The 23,386-nt window shown below is 53.1% G+C and overlaps 7 protein-coding genes across 7 annotated transcripts; 4 read left to right on the top strand and 3 right to left on the bottom strand.

The window, feature by feature from the left end:
* Positions 1-448: 448 nt before the first annotated feature.
* Positions 449-5,303, top strand: ACET3X_005985 (uncharacterized protein; the record flags this gene model as incomplete). The annotated part of the gene is made up of 6 exons (XM_069452147.1): positions 449-479; positions 530-1,967; positions 2,018-2,702; positions 2,749-2,840; positions 2,894-4,586; positions 4,638-5,303. The coding sequence occupies 6 exons, from the start codon at positions 449-451 to the stop codon at positions 5,301-5,303; spliced, it is 4,605 nt and encodes a 1,534-aa protein (XP_069306345.1).
* Positions 5,304-6,051: 748 nt separating this feature from the next.
* ACET3X_005984 (uncharacterized protein) lies at positions 6,052-6,999 on the bottom strand (the record flags this gene model as incomplete). Its single annotated transcript, XM_069452146.1, has 1 exon — positions 6,052-6,999. One exon carries the CDS (start codon positions 6,997-6,999, stop codon positions 6,052-6,054), a length of 948 nt encoding a protein of 315 aa, XP_069306344.1.
* A 115-nt stretch (positions 7,000-7,114) lies between these two features.
* On the top strand, positions 7,115-9,120 carry ACET3X_005983 (uncharacterized protein). Its single transcript, XM_069452145.1, has 4 exons — positions 7,115-7,455; positions 7,510-7,590; positions 7,644-8,079; positions 8,130-9,120. Exons 1-4 carry the CDS (start codon positions 7,306-7,308, stop codon positions 8,894-8,896), a joined length of 1,434 nt encoding a protein of 477 aa, XP_069306343.1. The 5' UTR covers positions 7,115-7,305; the 3' UTR covers positions 8,897-9,120.
* A 186-nt stretch (positions 9,121-9,306) lies between these two features.
* Positions 9,307-10,887, top strand: ACET3X_005982 (uncharacterized protein). Its single transcript, XM_069452144.1, has 2 exons — positions 9,307-9,745; positions 9,817-10,887. The coding sequence occupies exons 1-2, from the start codon at positions 9,415-9,417 to the stop codon at positions 10,722-10,724; spliced, it is 1,239 nt and encodes a 412-aa protein (XP_069306342.1). The 5' UTR covers positions 9,307-9,414; the 3' UTR covers positions 10,725-10,887.
* A 1,186-nt stretch (positions 10,888-12,073) lies between these two features.
* Positions 12,074-14,036, bottom strand: ACET3X_005981 (uncharacterized protein). The gene has a single exon (XM_069452143.1). It carries the CDS (start codon positions 13,972-13,974, stop codon positions 12,274-12,276), a length of 1,701 nt encoding a protein of 566 aa, XP_069306341.1. The 5' UTR covers positions 13,975-14,036; the 3' UTR covers positions 12,074-12,273.
* Positions 14,037-18,432: 4,396 nt separating this feature from the next.
* Positions 18,433-19,610, bottom strand: ACET3X_005980 (uncharacterized protein). The gene is made up of 2 exons (XM_069452142.1): positions 19,344-19,610; positions 18,433-19,290 (listed from the first exon to the last, which is right to left on the bottom strand). The coding sequence occupies exons 1-2, from the start codon at positions 19,410-19,412 to the stop codon at positions 18,583-18,585; spliced, it is 777 nt and encodes a 258-aa protein (XP_069306340.1). The 5' UTR covers positions 19,413-19,610; the 3' UTR covers positions 18,433-18,582.
* A 521-nt stretch (positions 19,611-20,131) lies between these two features.
* ACET3X_005979 (uncharacterized protein) lies at positions 20,132-22,817 on the top strand (the record flags this gene model as incomplete). Its single annotated transcript, XM_069452141.1, has 2 exons — positions 20,132-20,444; positions 20,545-22,817. The coding sequence occupies exons 1-2, from the start codon at positions 20,432-20,434 to the stop codon at positions 22,815-22,817; spliced, it is 2,286 nt and encodes a 761-aa protein (XP_069306339.1). The 5' UTR covers positions 20,132-20,431.
* Positions 22,818-23,386: the final 569 nt, after the last annotated feature.

The following is a 23,386-nucleotide window of genomic DNA, read 5'->3' as shown; positions in this document are numbered from 1 at the left end:
CGAATGCGACGAATGCGAAAATCCATAGGCGCTCAAATGCAGCATCGACACAAGTCTGCAAGGCATAGCGCAGGGCTGAACGAGCCTGTTGGTCCACCGGGAGCAGGGTAAAGCGAGAAACAAGCCGCTGCTGACCGGTGATGAAATAGAGGTTGAGAGGCTTGCGCAGCGGCCACAGAAGAGACGGCTGCACGTGATGTTGTGGAGACCTCGACGCTTTCGCCGAGTTTGGGTTAGTCACGCCTGGCGGTGAAGCCACCCAAAGCGCAACGTTCATCTCGAGACGGTATCAATACCCGCGCACTCAAACAGACGTCACCTATCACGTAATCCGCCGTCAGACCCTATTTCTTGTCGTGCACGTTTCATGAGTGTGGCTGGAAATGGTGCGCCAGCCCTGGGTGCCACAGAGGATGGTTCTAGGCAAACTCAAGTTGAACCTACGGTGATGGACGGGCTATCAAGCTCCAAAGTGACGGGTATGTATGCACCCCTGCAACTTCACGACCCCTATGCTTAAGCTTCGCAGTCGAGTACCATGACCCTTCTGGAGTATTTCCATTGATACAAGAGGACTTGGCTGCGCGCCTGCCCCTTCGTAATTTGCACTGGAAAGCTCCTACGCGGCCACTAAGATCCATCGACTCTCTGCACGTTGATCTTGTGCCTAGTAAAGAATCAGCACAAGCTGCTAGTACAGCCTCGTCGGCTCCAGCACCTGGTCAAGGTACGCTTATCAGGAATGTGGATGAGATTGTCAGAGCGACTAACAAAGAGAAAGAGCGGCGGCATCAGATCCCGGGATTACGTCAAACTCCTTATTTGAAGGTCTATCTGCTGAGGTGTGACGATTCAGAGACTTATAAGGCAACTGCACGGAAGCAGGTCCGCGAGTGGGTAAAGGAACACACACCACCTTCTCAAAGTAGTACGGCAAATACACAGGAGAACCATGATGCATACGAATGGTTGATCCTACATGTGGTAGTACCTGAGACACCAGCAGCAAGTCAGCCTCGTGGATCTTCCAGTACCACGACTGGCGAGAAGGAGAAGACTGGGGCAGCGTCTAGATGGACGCGCGGAACGACCACATTACTCGAGAAGCTTCGCGCGGACTTCAATGTCTCATCGAAATCGGCACCTGATCGCGTAGCTCAGATACGGGTACCAAAAGAAAGAGTCCCACAACACATGCTTCCAGCTGCAGCGCCTGTCACGTCGCCACCTGTCACTGAGAGCCCCCAGGAACAAGAGCGTGCTTGGGCTGATGTCATAGCTAAGTTCAAGGTGTTGATACTCCTCTCGTTTGACCTCAGGGTAAGTCAGTACGAAGAGGACATCCGGAAGAATGACGCTCAGCGCTCGTTTCCTGGCTGGAACTTCAACACTTTCTTCATATTGAAGGAGGGCTTGGCAAGAGGCTTCGAAAGCGTGGGCCTGGTCGAAGATGCTCTGCTCGGATATGATGAGCTTTCCATCGGCCTGGACAGCGTTATACGTGATCAGTCGAGTGAGAATGCACAAGGAAGTGTTTTACTCGGCTATTCAGATGATCTCTATCAGACAGCGGCCGCAATCGCGCAGCAGGACGGGAAGGATGAATCAGGATCGGCCATACATGACGACAGGCCGATCAACGCGCTGAAGAAAGACTACCGCGGTCTCATCCTCGCGAATAACATCTCGATCTTCGACTTCAGGCTGTATATCTTCGCCCGCCAGATGTTCTTGCTCTTGAGACTCGGAAATTCAGTTTCGGCACGTTCTGACCTCGCAGCTAAACTACAGCCTCGACCGAATGCCAGCATAATTCAGCGATCAACTGACGATAGCGCCATCGGTATGAAATCGGGTGGTCAAGCAAACGACTCGGAAGATCTTTTCTCCCTTGCTGAGCTCTGCTCTCGTGCACTGAACTTTATTACTTTTGCCGGACGGCTCTTGCGAGACGACCTTGTCAACGGGTGAGTTCAATTGACGTCTGTCCATTCGAAGTACTGATTTGTGAGTTTAGTGCGAAAGCTCACGATACCACATTGCCCGACCATCTAATCGAGAACATTGTTCGTTCGTGGACATTCGCTGCGCTGGATCAAGTGCTGCGTGAAACTTCTACAGGGTCACTTCCATTTACTAGGTTCTCGAGAGATTCATCAACCAGCTCTTCAGGCAAGAGCCTCTCATTCGGCGGTCGCAACAAAGAACAAAAGATGAAAGTCTCGGAACCGAAGTCAATGATCCATCCATCTCGGTCGACGTCTCTCAATCATGGACGACCTGCGTCAGATATGCCATATGCACAGCCTGCAGCAAATGCCCAGGTTGTATTCGAGAACGGCCAATATCACGATCGACCAGCGCCGAATCAACAAAGCACGATTCCTTCTGCGAAGAATGGTTTGCAAGAACTGGCCGGTACCAGAGCACAACTACTTGCCATTCAGCGACGCCTGCTCGAACACGCGGGCAAGAGTATGGGTTGGAATATAGGCTGGAATGCTATCTTGGCGTCTCTTAATGCGAAAGAAGAGCTAGCAGACGTTAACTTGGAAGACGAGGAGGAAGAGGAGAGTGAGTCGAAGCAGGATGAGTCGAGTGCCGAACCGAATACCGAAGCCTCGAAGCCACGTCTTGGAATATCCGCCGGAGCGCTGGTCACCGCAATGCTGTCCATCAAGCAATTCCGACAGTTCTACGAGGTTAGTATAATATCGCGATGTCAAACGTCTTTGCTAACGTTTCCAGACCTTGAGCGATCTAATTGTCAAACACTACATGGCTGCAGGTCAGACCAAGTCAGCAGAAAGTGTACTTGGGGACCTAGCTGCCCTTAGGTTGTATGTCTCCTGGTCTCCGAGCTTCAACATGTTAGATGCTTACTTTATAATAGCGAGCTTGGTGATTTTGCCGCAGCCGCGATGTACTTCGGGCGTATGGCGTCGTATTTTGCAGAAAGCAGGTGGAACACGGTCGAGACAACCATGCTCAAGATGCATGCACGCTGCCTAAAGAAGCTCAATCGCAAGGACGAATACGTGCGAACGGTACTTGATCTCTTAGCCAAATCAGCGGCGAGCCGAATGGCGTTCAAAACTTCGGTCAAGCGAGCCAGCACGACCGATACAGCTGACGCGTCTCGTGACTGGCTAAACGATGATAAAGTCGATACTACTGATGTGTTTCACGAGCTTATCAGCTACTCGCAGCAGCTACCGTACGATGTTACGGTCCAGATGCCGAAATATTTCGGGGATATCACTGTAGAACCCTACGTTCGCCACTACGATGACAAAGACGGTTTCCAGTTACGCCTCCAATTTAGACACCACCTTGAGGACGAGATCGAGATCCGAGCAGCTAAGATTCGCCTAGTCAGTGCGAATTCGAATCAAGCAAAGGACATATGGCTTGAGGAGACTGGAGCTATACAATTGAAGAGTGGGTTGAATCGCATGTGGATCGGCTGTAACGTGAACACGACTGGTCCGTATATGGTTGACAGAGTAGTCCTGGAAGCAAAGCGCATCGTCTTTGTACACGAGCCTTTGCAGAAAGCTGAGGCGACAACACCCCTCGGCATCATCACCTCGGTCTCTGTGCATTCTCTCAAAGCGGCAAAGAAAGCCCGAATTCTGTGCTTCCCACGTAGCGAAGCGTTTCAAGCCAGGATATATCTCTCGCATTTTATTCACATCGACAAGCCGCGACACATAGAAGTCGAGTGCTCAACTGGCTGGAATGAGATGACACGTGCAGAGGTTCGACTCAAGTCTGCCTCAGCAGGTTTACGGCTCCGGACGGCAAATGCAAGTGTGGCCGCTGGAGAGATCAAGATTGATGAGAGCAAGCCGACACCAGGCGTTATCGCTGTTGGAGGCATGCCAGCAAATTCCACAGCGACATTGAAGGTGCCCTACGATATGGAGACGATACTGCAAGATCTTACAGTCAAAATAGACGTCGACTACTTCACTGATGACGGTCAATTCCAGTACACCTCGACCTTTGTTATTCCCGTCGAGTTGCCTCTAGACGTTAACGTCCATGACCACTTCAAAAGTGAGTCATTGTTCTCGAAGTTCAACATCAAGACCGCCAATCACGTGCCACTGGAGCTCCTGGATGTTGCATTAGATGGATCAGAAGAGTTCAATGTCCACGCGCCGAGACGTCCGAAGGAGTCGATACATGTGTTCCCGAAGCAACCTGGCGCAGTCACGTATAAGATCACTAAGAAGGCGACGGACGTTGCGAGGAAACGACAAAGCCAGATTTCGACCACGGGTAGTTTATCCTTGGCTGTTGAGTACCGATGCTTGAACGAAGATGTTCTCGACCGGGCGCGAAAGATGTTCACTGATGCTGTCGAGGCTAGCCCGGTGCATCGGCTGGCTCGTTTGCTTACCGATACATTCATCAGCCGATTGGAGCAAGACATTCTTCCACACCAGTACGAAAAGATTGCGTTGCTGCAAAGGCTCGATCTGGGTGCATTCGAGGACGTTGGCTGGGCAGACTGTCTGGAAAGTCTGCCGCTCATCATTCGTGATGATACGCAGACCTGGTTGCAGAAGTGGCATGAAGTAAGTAGTGGTGCTTTTCACACAATATCATATGCTAACACATTTTGGTAGAAGCATAGGACCATCCTGCTCACCAAGAACGATGCGTCAGACACGACGCAACATGCAACCGCCCCGCCATCGCCAAACCCGCCCCGCCGGATGATCATCACAGTTTCGATTCCTCAGATCCACATCCTGCACACTGCATCTCTGTCCTTCAATTCACCCACTTCGTCTTCACAGTCGATTATTGCAACAGTTGGTCAGCCTCTCGTAACCACGTTGCGCATCTCGCATACGCGCCGCTGGGCCTCACCCTCCAGCTTGGTCTCTGCTGCAAACCTCACTGAAGCCAGTGAGCCCGTAGATTTCGTCTACACCATCGATGCAAACCCGGAAGTATGGCTCGTTGCCGGTCAACGACGCGTGCACTTTACCGCCAAGGAAGATGAAGAGCATGAATGGCCCATGATGCTCATTCCGCTCAAGGCTGGAAATACGCTATTGCCGAATGTGGACATACGGGCGAAGATTAAGCCGAAGGAAGAGGAGAAGGGAAAGTCAGGAATCGTGGAGGCGGATATACTGAACTGCGAGACCGATTATTTGAGTTATGGGGAGAATATCGTGGTCGCATCGGATGTAAGGAGTAGTACCGTAGGAATTGGGAATATGGGTGTGGGTAGTCCGAGGAGTGTTGTGTGGCTGGAGAGTAGTGGACAGCCAGTGTGGTAGTTGGGTGACGCCTTTGAGCACAAAAAAGAATGGTGACGAATGTCTGCAATCTTTTGCACCGTCTCGTGATGAGTCAAGTAGCGGAAACGATCCGCCTGTGCTGGTTTGTATGTTCCTTCTGATGTCCACGAGTAATTGTACACAAGAAACGCTTAGGGAAGGCTCTTCGGTACCACGTAACCAGCGAAAAACTCTCCCACAGATGCGCAAATACCTGCCAGGTTTCAGAGGACTCTTGAAGATGGAGTGATAAAAAAACGTACGTTCTAGCAAAATATCACTGATAGACAAAAACATACAACAGCGGGGATTCGCCAGTGGTCACCCACCTGACTACTAATCCGCCGTTTACAAGCTTGAGTACCGCTGAGCGAACGGGAAGCGCTATAGTCTTGAAACTATGGTCGTATGTGAAAGAACTGGGCAACTACTTTTCTTATGTTGTGGGTTAAATGTCGTGGCGCCCTATTTGGAATGCAAGATGCAGACTGTGTCAGGCGAGCCGCGACAAGGCGCATATATCACTAGAGAAAGACAAATGAGTACCAGCGATAGTGTACGTTCCATATGTAATGAGATGGATTCTTCGAGCTGTTGTATCGTCTTGTCGAAGCATCCGTGGATGCACTTTTACCATAACTCCGGCGCTGAAGATGCAATGCAAGTATTCCCCTCCCCTGTATTCCTCTGTCCTATCACATGTCGCGTTTGACACATATGTCTGGACCTCGTCCTCGCTTCTCCACCTCTAGTCCTTGGGCAGCATATCCTGCTCGCTACCATCCCTAGGCACGTAGTTGATGCCTGCACTCTCGACCAGCCCAATCACGTCGTCTGGGAGGATGCCTTCAACTTGAGTGGCGTAGACACCGGGCTTGTAGCCTTCGAGGCGCTGGTATCTGGCCACCCAGCTCCTCGAGGTGTCGGCGACGGTAATGAGGCCTTCAAAGACTTGCGAGGTGCAGTCGTTGATCTGCTCGGGATTGCCAGCGAGCTCGAGGATCTCCTCGCAGTTCGGGCAGCCTTGGGTGAGGAACTGGTTTTGAGTGCGGACGATGGAGCAGACCATGCAGGCGCGCATGTTGCGCTGCTGGCCAGGCGGGATGTAGGCGCCGCCCTGGATCATGTCTTGTGCCATGTCGGGGGTTTCGGGGTTTCGACCTGTTTGACGGCGGTCCTCGTGCGTGAGACGGAGATGGGGGGTGCGACTGGAGAGACGGGCGTGTGCAGACGCGTTGGCGCGACCTCGAGCGGTGGCGCGCGACGATGTAGCAGATTTCTGGGGGCGAGGACGGAGCTGCTGCACAGGCTCTTGATGGCGGTGCGGAGGCTGGTGGGCAGATGTGGACGTGGGCGACTCGGAACTGGCAGGAAAGAGGGCGTCTGCAAGCGTGCTACTTTGTTCTACGGTTCCGGAAGCTTGGCGAGGCTGGCGGCGCTCTTGCTCTTGCTCGGGCTCTGGCCCTGACTCGGCCGCTTTAGAGGGGTTTAGTGGCTCGCGTGAGGCTGCGGGATCGACATTCTCCAGCTCATGCGCAAAGTACGGATGCTCGTCTGCACTGCTGGTGCTTGGGGGAGCAGTGGCATTGGCCGGGGAACTGGCCGCGGGAGTGACTTCCTCGCCGTCGGAGCCAATGGGCATGTACCTGTCCTCTCTGTTGGCCGTCTTGACCGTTGCGACACCCTTGCGCGCCATGATGTCGAGCTGCGAGCCGAGGTCGCTGGTTGGTGGAGGCGCGTTGGCGGAGGCGTTAGTGGCCAGGCGAGGCGAGAGGGCGGGACCGAATTGCTTTGACAACTTTTGGCGGGCAGTGCGGGCAACCAGTTCACTCTCTTTTGCCTCTACGTCACTTTGTTTGTTCCGCCATCGGATTTTGCGCAGGCACGCAGCCTCCCTCTCCCGTCAACCTACAGGTGCAGCAAGCCGTCGGCGCCTTCTGCAACCACACCCGCGTCTCTCGCACACCCCAGTTTGTTCCCCCCCACCCTCTCCGTATACACCATGGGTTCCCCGACCGACGAGGCTACCAAGCTCAAGGACCAGGGCAACAATGCCTTCAGGAACCAGGAATGGGACAAGGCCCTCGAGTTCTACACAAAGGCCATAGAAGCATACAACGCAGAACCCTCCTTCTACACCAACCGCGCACAGGTACCGCCGCCACCTGCTGCACAGCATACAAAGCCTCTGCTAACCCGCGCCCAGACATACATCAAGCTCGAACAATACGGCTACGCCATACAAGATGCCGACACGGCAATCGAACTGGACCCTAACAATGTCAAGGTACTGTTGGCGCAAACCCACTTGGTCGGCATGACGGCTTACTCCAGCACCAGGCATACTACCGCCGCGCCTCCGCCAACACGGCCATCCTCAAGCACCGCGAAGCACTCCGCGACTGGAAGCTCGTCGTCAAGAAAGCCCCCAACGATGCGAACGCGAAACTGCGCATGGCCGAGTGCGACAAGGTCGTCAAGCGAGACGCCTTCCTCAAGGCTATCGAAGTCGAAGATGCGCCATCAGCAGCCGAGGGGCTAGACCTCGAGCACATGGCCGTCGACCCCTCGTACGATGGCGCAAAGCTGGGCGACGAGATGACACTCGAATTCATCGAGGACATGATTGAGAGGTTCAAGAACGGAAAGAAGCTCGCCAAGAAGTATGTCTACCAGATCATCATCGCCGTCATGGACATTGTCAAGAAGGAACCCACCATGGTCGAGCACGATGTTGCGGATGGTCACGAGATTACCGTCTGTGGAGACACCCACGGTAGGTTGAGGAACGGACTTCACAGACTTGCTGTGTACTGACGAGGCTAGGCCAATTCTTCGACCTCATGGAAATCTTCCGCCTCGCTGGCAAGCCCTCCGAAAAACACGCATTCCTCTTCAACGGCGACTTTGTTGACCGAGGCTCATGGTCTACCGAAATCGCCCTGCTCCTGTACGCTTACAAATGGCTATACCCCAACACCTTCTTCCTGAATCGCGGAAACCACGAGACGGACGACATGAACAGGATGTACGGTTTCGAGGGTGAATGCAGGGCCAAGTACACGGAGCGCGTTTTCAAGCTGTTCTCCGAGTCCTTCTCCGCGCTTCCTCTGGCAACCCTCATCGGCAAAAAGTACTTTGTGCTTCACGGTGGTCTGTTCTCGGATGACAAGATCACATTAGACGACGTAAGAAAGCTGGACCGATTCAAGCAGCGTCAACCGGGACAGTCTGGACTTATGATGGAAATGCTGTGGACCGACCCCCAAACCAATCCAGGCCGCGGACCCAGCAAGCGCGGTGTTGGTCTGCAGTTCGGCCCCGACATTACGAAGCGCTTCTGCGAGAACAACGGCCTCGAAGCCATCATCCGGTCACACGAAGTACGCATGGAGGGCTACGAAGTCGAGCACGATGGACGTTGTATCACGGTCTTCTCGGCGCCCAACTACTGCGACAGCACTCACAACAAGGGCGCTTTCATCAAGATTGGCCCCGAGTACAAGCTCAAGTTCACTCAATTCGATGCTGTCGCGCATCCGAACATTAAACCCATGGCATATGCATCAAGTGGCATGGCCGGCATGATCTAATAAGTTTGAGGTGAGTTGGTTCGGTCATTGTTCGCAGCGATGCATACTTCGGTGTTCTTCGGCGCATCAGCATACTCGGAATCGGTTGGGGCTGTGTTTGGTCTTTCAGGATTGATTGGGACGGAGCGTTGGTAAACGAATGTACTATAAAGTCTAAGAGAGGGCACGATTCCGAAGTCGATGTATACGAGCAGCATCGAAATCATGATGAGAACAAAAGTTCACGAGTTTAAAAAAAAATCTCCCCGTACGCGTTTGACACGCTATCACGAGTCGCGCGCGTGTGGTAGTTGCGTTGCCCCTCACTCGCACGCGGCCCCACGTGTTGCATCCTAATGCGGCTAACTCTGTTGACAAACATGGTCCCTACTCCTTCCATCGCATCGCGTCCTACCAACCTGCTAACAAAGCGCCCTTTACGCCTCATCCTGCGGTAGATCCACGCCGCCGGCACTCGGTCGCATTTCTGACAATCCTTGTATCAGCAATGTAAAAGCCTATCCGTCTGCGCAATCATCATGTCGCCATACCAACAAATCTTCTCCACCAATGCCGTGCTAAGCGTCTGGCGCAACATTCGCCATACCAAAGACAACAATGATCTCCTCCTCGCATTCCAGTACCACCAAGAAGATGCCCGCGGCCAGAAGGGCAAGAAATATAGCAAGAGCAATACCGTGGACAGCACGCAAGAGATCGCAGATGGAAAGGCAATAGACAATGTCGGAAAGAGCATTGGCTTCGTCGTACCCTGGCGGGCTATGCAGGCGCAAAGACGAGAACTGAAGGAAAGGGAAAAGGAGCTCGCTGAAGCGCTCGTGGCCCTTGCTGGAGAGGTTGCATTTACTGGTATGTGTCCAACGACCAGTGACTTGTGAAGCATGTACAGATTGGCGCATATGCTGACATGCAACTATCAGACCTTTCTTCGACCCTCCAATGTTCTCTCACGCAGAACCCGCTTATTCAAATCCGTCACCTTGCCGCTGGCCTCTCGCGTCAGATGTCAAAGATCGAAATACAAATGGCCGACAATGCCCCTTTTGCACATGGGAAGAATCTATACACCGGGGGCGAGATAGCGCAAAGATTCCTTGCACCGATACAGACACTCTTCGAACAGCGGCCTGTACCACAACGCATGATCTTCGAGCTGTTGATGGAACTGAAAGACTTGATATACATGGGCATGGCCGGCTGCGAGAAGGAAGTACTAGAGTGGGAGGTGGACGGAGCTGCAATCGGAGCGCTTGAGGAGCTGGACGACGCAATGGTTAGAGCAGTCACACCAATGATGCCTGCCCTTGAACTCGAGCAACGAAAAGAGCCGGAAACCGGACCCAGGCGCATACTTAGGCGCAAAGCCTCGAGTCTCATATCAAACTCTCTTACAGTCCAACAACCAGTGTCGTTCCTTCTTGCAGCACCAGACGAACTCCTTTATAGCCTCGAATCGCTCGAAACGACAGCCCTCGCGCTTACCCATCTACCTCTTCCCATATCCGATCTTTGCGCGCACGCTGTCATCACTCTCCGTCGTCTTGCGCCTCGGCAGATCCTCACAGACTTTTCACAACAAAAGAAACGAAGAGCAGGGCGTTGTGCTGAATACGCACGTTGTATGAAGTGGGCTGGCGCGCAGTGGCGGCAAAACGGAGGCTGCAGAAGAGGCTGCAAGATTGAGGACGAAGACCCTGAAAATCTCCCTAGTTGGCATAGGAGTAGTCGCTGGTTCGACGAGAAGGGCAGTGGAACGTTCATGGTTGGTGGAGGAAGGGCGACACCAAAAGACGATGGTTTCGGAGTCGTCAAGATGACGCCTTCGTAGGACAACGGTGGGATCTTGACACTTTCTTCGTATGACGTTTTGGATGTACACGTACGATAGGACGGTTTTGTACGATAATCGGCGCAGTGATACCCTTTTGTGTTCTTTTGGCATATGTTGGAAATAGCTGGTTCTGCTGCGAATATAGTGGTTTCGATATCCTTCCCAGACGAGAAAGGACGCCGTGACGTCTGTGATCATGATGGGAAAGACGTTGTTCAGGCACACTCATATGGGTACCATGTAGCATGCGAACCGTTTGTTTATTCTGCAAGCAGTAACAAAACACGGAACACCATCTATCATCGATGTAGTACAAGGACTCATATAGAACACCATGCTTGGCTGATGAGGTAGTTTTGGAGCATGGAATCAGGTCTTCTGCCATGGTTTTGCACCACCTGAACAACATCGGTCTTGGTATCGCGAATTTGTATTTCTGAAAAGCCTTAGGTGTTTTAGTACAGGCTTCTGACTAGCCAATCTCTTCAAGATTGTCGGTACTATGACTAGACTTCGACCTTCACGACCTGGTTGCTCCACCAAGCTGGAGCTCTGTTGTTTCCCGAGCCAGATGGCAGAATGAAACGATAGTTGTCAGAGACGCAGCGAGCAGACTCGGCTCATGAACGGCGATAAGCCTTAGCCTCGTCTTCGGGCTGGTACAAAGTGTTGAGGGTGCCGTGCAGGTACACAAAGCGTTACCATGCAGAAGCAGACTCGCCATAGCGCCAAGACTCATATACTAAATAGGAAGGCTGGATATCCATGCACCGAAGGATTTTGGGTGGCGCAACTCGGCAAGCTGGAGGAAACTAGGAGCGGCAAGATCTGCTGGTGAAATTCTAGTGAGTCGCGCAGTGGGACTCGTACATTAGCGTATCAAAGCCGGGGTCCAGAATTCCGGGTCCCGTCCCAGTTGTGGGAAAAGAGCTACAGTACGCGAACTCCACTCCATCTCGCTGCAGTTGCCCCACAGAGGCGAATTGATGTAATGTTTGCGAAGAGAGTGGGTACGAGCATGGAATTTGTTCTTGAAATTTGATCTTGCAACGCAAAGCCAGAGGGCTGCGGGGCTCACTGGATAGTGCATGCCACACCCAACAAGGTTCGTGTTGAGATAAGACTGCAGACGCATCTCGGCACGGTGTCACCGACAATGATACGACAATCATAATGACGTCATCCGTCTCCGCGGTTGCTCCTACGCTGTGAGGGTTTGGGAAGGCGCCCACATATGGACCAACACAAGTTGCTTGCTTAATTGTTTGCAGTATGTGTGTTGCAAGGTGATCAAATGTGCGAAGTTCTGGGTGTTCAACCAATTCCAAGCGCATGTGGAAACAATGTAAACAGTCAAATGCTATGATTAAAATGCTATATAAAAACGCTCGCTATAACACTTTCTTTTTGAGGTCAACGCCAATGCTGTAAAGATCCCAACATCTATCATCTATATGCTTCACATTAACCAATCCAAAAGACACAAAGTCTAGTAAGGCAACCAACGCTTGTCGCCCCCCGGGGTATCTCTATTCTCCAAACACACTTAAGCGTACTTCTCAATCATAGCCAAAGCACCCTCGCGCTCCAAGCCCTCCAGTGCAGCCTTGAGCTCAGAAACGAAACGCTCGTCTCCACGGAGATCGTTACCGAAGAGAGTCTTGATCTCAAGCTGAGCCAGGGGGCCCTCTGCGGCCTTGGCCTGGAGCTCCTCGACCATGGGATCGTCAACCTTGAAGGCCTTGCCGGCATCGTCAATTCCGCTGTTGTAGCGGAACCAAGCAGCAGCTACGAGGGTCAGGCGGCGGAGAGGGCCCTTGGCAATAATCTGCTCAGCGATGCTAGGCATGATGAACTGGGGGATCTTGCCACTGCCACCGAGGCAGATACGGGGAAGCTCATCCTTGAGGGTGGGGTTGGAGAAGCGGCCCAGGAGGGTGTTGCAGTAGTCGTCAACGCTGACACCGGGGATCTGGGGAAGAAGGGGCTTGACCTCCTGGTGCATCATGTTGATGACGAATTGGCGGTAGACAGGGTGGCTGATGACTTCGTGGATGTAGGTGAATCCTGCAAGCTGGCCGGCGTATCCCATAGCGGAGTGGCTGCCGTTAAGAAGACGTAGCTTGATCATCTCATACTCCTCAACCTTGTGCACATCAGGCACAATCTGGACACCGGCCTTCTCAAAGGGAGGGCGGCCGTCAACAAACTTGTCCTCGAGAACCCACTGGTGGAAGGGCTCGGTGACAACGGGCCAAGCATCCTCGACACCAAAGTTCTCGGCGAGGCTGACCTTGTCCTCGTCGTTGGTGCGAGGAGTGATGCGGTCAACCATGGAGTTGGGGAAAGCGCCGTTGTTGGCAATCCAGTCGGCAACCTCGGGGTTCTGGTGGCGAGCAAAGGCGACCAACATGTTCCGGCTGATATCACCGTTCTTCTGCATGTTGTCGCAGGACAGAACAGTGAATGGTCGCAGACCGGCGGCATGGCGCCTCTCCATAGCGGCGTAGAGGTAGCCGAAGACGGTCCGTGGCGGCTGCTCACCGGCCAGATCGGCGGCGACATCGGGGTGGTCGGTCTGGAGCTGGTGGGTGTTCTCGTTCATGTAGTAACCGCTCTCGGTGACAGTCATGGAAACAATGTGAGTATCGGGGTGGGCCATCTTGGCGATAACAGCCTCGCTGCTGTCAGGAGCAAAGAGGTAGTCGGTGATGCTACCGCAGACACGGGCGGTGGTGCCCTCGGCGGCACGCTCGATGATGGTGTAGAGGTTGTCTTGAGGCTTCAGGGCATCGCGCATGGGAGCAGCAAATGGCTGAAGGTCAACACCGCAGATAGACCAGTCCTGGACGTTGAATTGCTCAAGGAGAGTGTCGACGTAGGCTGCAAGATGGGCCCTGTGGAAACCACCAACACCGACGTGGACAATGCCTTGCTTGACACCCTCACGCTTGTAAGTGGGAACGGTGACATTCTGGAGTTGCGAGAGGTTCTTGCTGTTGAGCTTCAGGGGAGCCGCTGGTGTCTGGCGCTGCGCTGTGGCAGCAGTTCCAGCGGTGAACTTGTCCTCCTTGCGTTGGGAGAATGCTCTGGGAGGTGCGTTGTAGACATTGTTGCTCTCCTGTGTCCGGCGGACGGCCTCGGAGCTCTGGAACCTGACGGCAGCAGGGCGGGAGGGTCTGGTGGACTGGAAGACGGCGCGAGCGCGGGCAGCGCGCAGCAGGTTCCTGGGTACTTGGGGTGGCATGTTGAACAAAGTAAGATGGGAATATGAATACAGGAAGACAGGAATACGTGGATGGAAGAAAGCAGAGGACGTGGTGTTCAAGTATTTATAAAGCAGCAGCTCAATCCTTTTTGTGGGCACATGCGTAGAAGCTTGAGCATGGAGCCCCAAAAAAAAGTCGGTTTAGGGCCCCTATTTTTTCGGAGGGTCTAGACATGGTGGACTATGAGTCGGGAGTCGCAAGCTGATAGCCTGTGCTTTGGGAAACGTGGGTGGGCAAAAGGAGGCTGCGGCTTGCATTGTGTTGTGTACGTCGCGGGATGGTGGTGCGTGCCAAAACGCCTAGATTGAGCCGCAACACTTGGGCGACTTGACGACACCTCGAATAGATTCAAACTTTTTTTGCCCTGACGCGTCTCTACACAAGACCCAGTTTTTAGACTGGACAGGGGTTTCAGACTCTGCGCTCCCGCTTCCGCTCGCAGTTTGGAGGAGCCACAATTGCGCCGTAGTGCACTGTTGCAGGGCGATTTTGTGCGATGTGCACAACTATTGCGTGCTAGGTCAAGGCATGTCCAAGGGACTACTGGAAAAACGCTGTGGCGTGTGACGACCGTCCACACGTCCACACGTCCACCGTCCATCGTCCATCGTCCACCACACCGAACCTCACCGCCGTCGGCTCTGCGTGGGGGGTGCGGTCCGCCAGGAACACCGAAGCTTGCAATGCACCTCGGCTGCATCGCCGACGCAAGGCTTGCATCGAACCAGACCGCATTTTCCCCCCTCTTGGCAATACATGCGGAAAATCCCCCCCAAATGTCCATCGTGGCGACTACATGCCGCGTGGCCTCAGCTGTTCACATTTGTTATCTATGCGCCTGGGGAAAGCGTGCGGGTGACGGGGTCGAAGCTCGGGGCTTGGGGTTATTCCGACGCATACGCGAATTAGTGATACCAAGTGGACCTCCATCGTATCCATGATTAGACGGGCCATCAGGTCAGCAGCGCCCATCCGCCTCGCTTCCTCGCTTCCTCTCATCCTCGCCTCCTCGCTCCTCGCCTCCTCGTTTCCAGATTCTTCCATTCTGGATCCACCCATGACTCGTTCACCGACTTGTCCTTGTTGCGAGGATCCTGTCCAACGGCCACCAAAACGATCTGCAACCTGCAGCTGAGCCTCATGCACGCTGTTGCAGCACGGCACATCATCCCCGCCATAGCTCTGTGTTGCAGCTATCAGATCGTCCCTAGCTTTAGCCCTAAACATACCCACCGCCCAACGGAACTTTGTTAGCTTTTCCGCGCTACCTGTTCCGCATCAGTAGCGTCTCAACTGCCAGCGGTAGTACTGCTTTGGCACAATCCGAAAGGCCCACGGATGGCGACTTGGAGACGTGGGGATGCGAGAACCCTGCCAACCGCTCCTAATCTCCACCGGAAATCGCAAATTCACAAACAGGCCCGAAGATAAGCCTCATGGCAATCCACGCCCACGGTCCGGGCTGTCATGGTTATTGGCGGTTCCACATACCCCATTTCCTCGACGCAACAAGTAGCGATTCCTGAACCTGCCTCCCGGGCAGCCACCATGAGAATCAGCTGGTCCATGCCATGGGGGTTGGTCCGGAGAATACCTCTGCCATTGCGGGAGAAGAGTTTGATACGTGCTTAGTGTCCCGCTAAGCCCCATGTCAGCAGAGTACTCATTTACTTTTGGCCAGGTCATGTCCTCGTGACGGCTTCGGGGCAGGTGGTATCAGCGCGGAAGTGCCCGTTCACGAATCATATGACTGATGCATTGAAACGTGGGCAGTAGGCCGTGAGGTGAGCCGTAACTCTTCATGACGTTGCCTTGATGCGTACACGATGTGTTTTGTGTTTTTGCTTTGTTGGACATTCAAGGTTTCTTGGAAGAAAGCTAACCCATCCCACGAGTACGTGTAGGATATCGAACCATCTTGGCGGCGCTACTGATGACTGTGCTAACCTCATTCAGGTCAACGCGTTTGGGCTTGAAGAGATGGAATTGGGTAAGAAAGGGTTGATAATCATTACTTCTAATCGTTGTATTCAGGCAAACACTATTTACGATGCGACGAGGTCATACTCCCTTATGGCTGAGCGATTGTACTCATTGGTAAACTCGCAGAGCGTGACAGGCCCTAGTACCGTTGTACTACTTAAAACAACTACTACCTAGTATGCAGTTCCAGCGCAGCATGTTCTGCAACGTTCACCGATAAACATCTTTAGGGTCATTCCGAAAAAACTTTCCGCATCTACTCGTACCGCGGAGTTCCGTATCCCGAGACCGGCTCCTGCCTCCGGACTCGCTGCAAAGCCGCCCGGGCACCAAGGATTGTGTCACACGGTACCATCGTCCAAAATCTCCGCATCCGTAGATGATCAAATTCAAAGAGCCAATAGACCGCTGCCCGCCTCTGATCGCTGCTGATACCGTTTAACTACCTCCAGCAATTGTTTGGTTAGGCCGCACGGATGGCAGTCGAGTCCAATAGTTGAACAGTCTGGGTAGGTACGATATGAAAAGTTGTTGATATCTTCACTGTGTACTGGTGCATACATTGAGAGGTGCGTAAGAACAAAGTCTCGTCGTAGGCTAGACGGAGAATGGTCTTGGATCAGCTGCCGTAACAATAGTATGGTTGTTAGTCTTTGGGCTTATCTACTGCTCTTTCACTGCTGGCAATAGGACCATGGAGGAGTGCTGTAGCACCAGAGGGGGTCATTTCGTTGATGTTAGTACTGGCAAAGTAGGCACCTGAGACATTGAAAGGGGACTTACATGCAGACAATTGTGGGTGAAATCCGGTAAGAAGCGCGTTGCTTCGCTTTTAGTACTATGATGCTCACGCTTTGTACACTGAGATTTACTAATTCGCGGTACTGACGCTCCTCGCAGAACTGAGGCAATGTGCCTTGGGTTTGATCCTGCGAGATAGAGACGATACCACTCAGTGCTGTCACGTCACAAAGCCGATAAAGAAGACTCACCAAGGCACCCAAGAAGACATTGAATTTTTTAGCAGGGCCCATATCCACAAATTCGCCAGCTGGATACATCCAGATATGCTGTGATTAGATGGTGAAGTAAATGATCTTGATATTTAGGGCACTCTGCATTTCCAGACCGGCTCCAGTGACAGACCGACTGGATCATAACCTTGCATTCAATGCGATAATATGGGACATCTAGTTTCTGAAAAGTTCTCGGATATCTGGAAGTAGAGTTAATCCGCAAACTCGACGACACTGAGCCCGTTTCCGGTATGATTGTGTGGATACATGGAATGCGCGAAGTGCACGCAAATAGCGGATGGTCATGATGTACGAACCCGTCGAGAGATTTTTACGCTCACAGAGTACTGTCTCTTTAGTGTTGGTCGGAGTTCTAGTTCCTGGGTGTGCCTGAGCTACTGGAAGTAAGCCTCGAGTCCCAATCGCAGGCATGACAAAGTCGACATGCTCATGCAATGTATTCTGCGTCAGACTGCTTGTATTGGTAGTTGTAGTCGTCGGCATCGAGCAGTCCTTCAAGCTTCAGGTGCCGACTATGGCTGAGAACTCGACGGAGTTGCGCCTTGTGTTCTGGTAGTGCCGGTTCTTCTCGAACTTTATGAATGACAAATGATCAATAGAGTGCTTCATGCGGTAGTTCGGATGCCAGTTGCATGAAGCCAGTCGAGAGTGGCCCCAGTAGTCTTCGGACACGGCATCAACTTGTGCGCGACTTGTTCAGTTGTCCAAAACTTACCTGTTCGGTTTTTGAGTAATATGTGCAATTGATGAGAAGAGATACATTTTGCAGAATTAGGAAGACTTGAGATCTGCGATCTCTTGGAGAGACGGTTGTTTATAACCTGCGTTTTACTGCTCCGGTCCAATATGGATAGGCTGTAACGCAACTCTTGGGCGCATACCTGCTTCGTCTATGCAACCCGTAGTGCGAACCTTTTCTATCGGAAGGTGTTTGACGCAGTCTTGAAGGCAGTAGCTAGACAATCAAACCCAAGTGTGATCCAGGCGGAAACAGGCATCTTTACTGAGGTGACTTGGAGGAATCCTATGGTCTGTAAAACTTTAAACTTTCTGATATTTCTTGACCTGAAGAATAACAGCATACAGGTGTAGCCTCAACGTCTTCGCATATATAGACCATGGTTGCACGGCACAGCATGTAGCATAACCCTAGTTCCATGTGAGAACTGCCGGAACAATTGTTTCGTTTCGTCGATGTTCGTTTTGGAGGCTGGACATAGTCAGTGTGTGCACATTATAGAGATGTACAGTAGTAGAAAAAGAAGCACCCAGGCCTGGTTCATATTATGCACACTGGGAGATCTGACTGGTACGCATCTAAGAATATGTCTTGTTAGAACTCATTCCGGAAGAGGTGGAGGATTCCTGAGACATCGCTCAGCCTCGTCATGCAGCCTTTGGGGAAAGGACGATGGGATACATCTAGCCTTATCTGGCCGAGGCAACGCGCCGGCAGAAGGGATGATATGTTCATTACAATAACATTATATACGGGCCGAGTATCGCTCTTTGGACGCCAAACAACGTATGGCAAATTAAAGCACCCATGCCAATGTGGACCATAGTTCAACAACATGAGCCCCAGCCTTGCTGCTTCCCCTTTCTACTCGCATCATTCAGATTGACGCCCGCTCTATTCGCTCCACCTCCCGGGCCTTTGACTCCACTCCTCCGGTCGTTCAAATCGTACTTTCCAGCTTCTATGTTTTGGTATATTCTCTCGGCGACCTCCAAGAAGGCTCTTTCCACACCCTCCCCACTCTTTGCGCTAGTCTCGACATACTGCATGACGCCGTTCGCTTTACACCATTCCTCGGCCTCTTCTTTTGTGACTTGGCGCTTGTTGGCAGCTTCGGAGTCGGTTACGGTGGACGAACCCGCGAGATCGGACTTGTTGCCTACGAGCACTACTACGATGCCTTCCTCTGCGATTTGTCGCAAGTCGTGCAGCCATGACGTGGCGGAAAGAAAAGTGTTTTTCCGCGATATGTCGAATACGAGCAGCGCACCCGATGCGCCCCGGAAGTAACTCCTCGTGATGCTCTTATATGTCTCCTGTCCTGCCGTGTCCCAAAGCGAAAGCTTCATGTGTTTTTGCTCCTGCTTCTGTTTCGACGGCGATACGGGCGCTTGCGGTTGTGAGTTGGAGGGGTTGTTGATGCCCAGGGAAAGAGAGGCTGGTGGGCCGACGGGAACGATGCGCGATCCGAACTCTACGCCGATGGTCACGTCGTGGTGTGGTGAGAAACGCCCTTCGCAAAGGCGGACTGTGAGCTGTGAGGCGTCAGCATGGGAGCCTCTGGATGACAGGAACGGGTGTCGCATACACTTGATTTGCCACATCCTGAGTCGCCCAGGGACACAATCTTCGCTATGTAGTCCCACGGCTGAGCCATGATGCTGCGTGAGGCCGTGCGACGGGAATACAAGTCGACCTGCGGAGCACGCTTTATGTGAAGATGACAGCAAAGGCGGCAGTCGTGTTGGAAGACGGCAAATTTTATTCCAAAGGTATGCAAGATGAGGCGGCGGGCAGGTGTAAATTCTGTGTAGGTATGGGTATGATGGATGGCGAGTTGGATGATGGTGCGATAGGTGTAGTCAGGTCAGGGTTCAACAATGCGGTCATAGCTCGGCAGCCACTTGAGCCGCAGCGAAGCATATCAAGCACGTCTCATGGCAAAGTCAAAAGCACGCACAAGTTGACTCTGCGCAAGCTTTGGCTGTGCGTGTGTGTGTATGTGTGTGTGTGTCATGTTGCTTTTCTCTGTAGCTTGTACCAATCGTCTCTCGAGCACACCAGATCTGGCAAATATCAGGGTTGGCTTGACTCGGGCAGACAGCATGAGGCCAAAATTGCGCTCGCGGGAACGCGAGCAGGCGCCGATATTTTTGGTTCAGGGCGCCATAGAGTCAAGTTTACCGAATGCTCTGCATGTTTGGGAGTGGAGCAGTGAGTGAGGCTAGGAGAATAGCGCGTGCCTTGCAGGTTCACGAGGTACGGCAGGCCGACTATCGATAACCCGACGCGCTGGCTTGGCACGAGGATGGGCAACCCATCCACGGCAACCCGCCAACCACTGAAGCCTCGACTCGTCGGCGGGCTCTAGCTCATCGCTGTCCCTATTGCTAACCTGTTCGCTGCCAACGCCAACGCCATCTCGACATCTCAACCATATCTGCAGCTGGGCTCGGCACAATCTGCAGGCATTTGGCTGCATGTCTCTTAGACTGCGTCATCCGCGGCTGCCTCTTGTACTGTGCTCCCGACCGCCTCACGACGGCTGACCTCAGACGTCGCACCTGAGCCCACCCACCCATTCTCCCTCCGCGCCCATCTCTGGCCATAGACATAGCTGGGCGCCACGGCCACGGCCAGCAGGCATAAGGCCATATATCGCATACTCTAGCCATCATGTTCTCGGAATGTAAGTGACCTGGTGCCTTATCGGGGGTACATGTGATAGACCCGCCGCCGCTGGCTTGGAGAGCTTGCCGACTCGCGTGACTGACGTGCGTGCTCTCCAGATGCATCCAAGTTCCTCTCCCAGTCGCAGTCGCGGCTGTCACTGGGTCAGCCCGAGTCGACTTCAAACCGCAACGCCCCCGACAGGCAACGCCCGTCCTCGCGAGCCGCCCAAGCTTACCTCCAGCGCCGCAACATGCCCAACCCGTACAACTCGCAGGCCATGAGCCGCTTCGCCTTTGCTTCACGAACCTCCAACGCGCCCGCGCCGCTCTTCTACTCGGCAACCGATGATTTCCGCGAGGAGGACGACCATGTTGAGCACGACCGCGAGATGGCCGACCACTACGCGCTGCAGCGATCACGGCGGCAGTTTGGCGCAAGCAACCTTTCCGAATCGTCCGAAGTCGAAGACGACCCTCAACGATCAGACCATACCATAGGCGCAGACAGAGACGAACACGAAGCGCCCGGATATGGTCTTGGAAGAGGAATCAAGAGCTCTTGGAAGGGCGACAAGCCAGCACGCGGAAGGTCAGCCACCACCAACAACAACAACCCCGACGATGAAGAACGAGAGTCAAGTGTGCCGCTCTCCGAGACTACAGACCGCAGCAGTAGAGGAAGGGGTAAGCTCGTCGATGTGGAGCTCGACTCCACGGATCGAGGCAGCATAGAAGAACTCGACCGCGACGAGCTCTTGGGTCATCAGGACGAGCCACCACCACCCTTCCAACAGTTTCGCAACATGCCGAGGCCGAAACGCGGTCGCAGTCCACTACGAAATACCCTACCCATACCACAGGAAACCGACGAAGATACCTTGCTAGAACACCCACGCCCAATAAGTCCGGATCGCCAGACAGTGCCCGATGTCGTGCCAGAGAACCCAACGTCAGCGCCACGACATAACTTCTTCTGGGCTGAGCTATTCGTAATCGTGCAGTGTGCCATTCTTGGCACTTGGTTCCTTTCTCTGCTACAAGAGTCGCCGCCAAACAAGAAGAACCCGCTGGGTGACACAATCTATACCGTCCTGCATTCGTCGTTTCATCTCATCGGAGTGTACTCGTTGGTTTCGGTCATAGTTGGCGTCCTATGGCTGTCGCTGCTGCGATCCTTCGCTCGGCCTCTGGTGCAACTGATGCTACTGGCAATACCAGTCGTGTCCATCTCCTTCTTTTTCTACCCTTTTGTGTCAAGCTTCAAAGGGTCATGGCATGGTGATAGCGTGCAAGATCGGCTGATGCGTTGGCTCTCATTTGGGCCTCTCTGCTTCGCTGGATTCTGGGTGTACACCGTTTTCAAGGCGCGACATTCTCTAGACAAAGCTACCGGCATGCTGGAGTTTTCGGGTGACATTCTGAGAGCGCAGTTCCCATTGTTGCTTGTGGGCATTGCGGCATTGGCTGCCGTGATACTATGGTCTTGGATCTGGATTCTCATGTTCACACGTCTTTTCCTGGGCGGCCACTTTGCTAGCAACAAATCCCGGTGGATCATCGACACCAGCACGTGGTGGCTGGGTGTTGCGTTCTTCCTGGATTACTTTTGGACCCTAGCAGTCATTTCGGGTGTACAACGTGCTACAACAGCAGCTACAGTATCTCAGTGGTATTTCCATCGAAACAGCGTCCCCACACCTGCTGCCAGAACGGTAGTCCAAGCCTCTCTCAGTCATGCAACATACACCATGGCTGGGACCATCTGCATGTCCACGCTTATCTCACTCATGGTTCGCCTACCACTGATCGTTCTCCCTAGACGGCTCGCGGGGATGATCGGCATGTGCGCATACTCCATCGTGCCAACACCTATTGCGGCGTTGACTAATCCACTCACCCTGACCTTTGCTTCCATTCACGGTCTACCTCTCAATCAAGCCGCGCGTGGCCTGTCGCAGTTGAACTTCATCTCCGCCGCGTCGCCGACCACGACACTTGGCCCAAGCTCGTTCAAAGATCATGGGCGACCATCGATACAGTCATATCGCCTTGCAAAACTACTATTGCACGCCATTCGCTGGGTCATAACACTGTCTCTTGGGTTTGGAGGCTGGGTTTCGACTGCACGCATGCTCCAAATCGGCAACGACACTGTACCGTACAAGGGCAGTCTATACGCATATGTTGTCGGTATCATCAGCGCGGCGATTGGCTGGGGCGCCCTTGGTGCCATGGAAGGAGTTCTTGGAAATATTCTAGACGCAGTACTTGTTTGCTGGGGAAGCGAAGTAGGAAGAGACGGACAAGGCGAGGCTCGGTATTGTGTTGACGCCGGTCGGCTGTTTGGCAATGAAGTCACTGGGCAAGGACGAGGAAGGTATGAAGTTTAGATTTCGTTTGTGCATTTTTGGCGTTCACCAGGGGGACCTGGGTACAGATACGGATATGGCGCTTGGGTATACCTATCATCTATCCATCTGGGATTGCTTTTGCCAACCGCACTAGCACGCGTATAGCTTTATCCAACAGAGATTATTATACAAGTGAACATAATTGTCGAGTGAACGGCTGGCCATGAGCGTGATTTAGCGACAAGCTATAGCTATTGGTGGACCCAGTACGTCACAAGTGGACGCAGCACGTTAGTTGGCGACGCCTAGTCGCGGTACAAACTGGAAACACCGCGACGTCTCAACCACGAGCATGTTACTTCCATCCTCTTCGTCGCACCCATATGTATAGTGGGATTTCTGCACGTGGTTGCCTCGGTACAACCTTCACTCACGCGTCGATAACGGCTACCGCATCTGCATACCTGCTGAGGCAGGCATTGCGACCACAACACGTATCCTTGATCCTGTGATTGTTAGACTGGCCAGAAAAAGAGCTGTGGAATTACAGCCGTAGCAAGTCGTAAATACTGCCTCTCCCTGAGCAAAAAGCTAGGGTACGGGGGAAG

This window comes from Alternaria dauci, chromosome 5 (assembly GCF_042100115.1).
Source record: "Alternaria dauci strain A2016 chromosome 5, whole genome shotgun sequence".
NCBI lineage: Eukaryota > Fungi > Ascomycota > Dothideomycetes > Pleosporales > Pleosporaceae > Alternaria > Alternaria dauci.
The sequence above is the reverse complement of the archived record's forward strand: the minus strand, read 5'-3'. Positions and strand labels throughout refer to the sequence as shown.

Coding starts and splice junctions, on each gene's coding strand:
- ACET3X_005983 (XM_069452145.1), top strand. CDS start 7,306: ATGGGTTCCCCGACCGACGAGGCTACCAAGCTCAAGGACCAGGGCAAC. Junction 7,591..7,643: donor TGGACCCTAACAATGTCAAG/GTACTGTTGGCG, acceptor CTCCAGCACCAG/GCATACTACCGCCGCGCCTC. Junction 8,080..8,129: donor CGTCTGTGGAGACACCCACG/GTAGGTTGAGGA, acceptor TGACGAGGCTAG/GCCAATTCTTCGACCTCATG.
- ACET3X_005982 (XM_069452144.1), top strand. CDS start 9,415: ATGTCGCCATACCAACAAATCTTCTCCACCAATGCCGTGCTAAGCGTC. Junction 9,746..9,816: donor TGGAGAGGTTGCATTTACTG/GTATGTGTCCAA, acceptor TGCAACTATCAG/ACCTTTCTTCGACCCTCCAA.
- ACET3X_005981 (XM_069452143.1), bottom strand. CDS start 13,974: ATGCCACCCCAAGTACCCAGGAACCTGCTGCGCGCTGCCCGCGCTCGC.
- ACET3X_005980 (XM_069452142.1), bottom strand. CDS start 19,412: ATGGCTCAGCCGTGGGACTACATAGCGAAGATTGTGTCCCTGGGCGAC. Junction 19,291..19,343: donor CAGGATGTGGCAAATCAAGT/GTATGCGACACC, acceptor GACGCCTCACAG/CTCACAGTCCGCCTTTGCGA.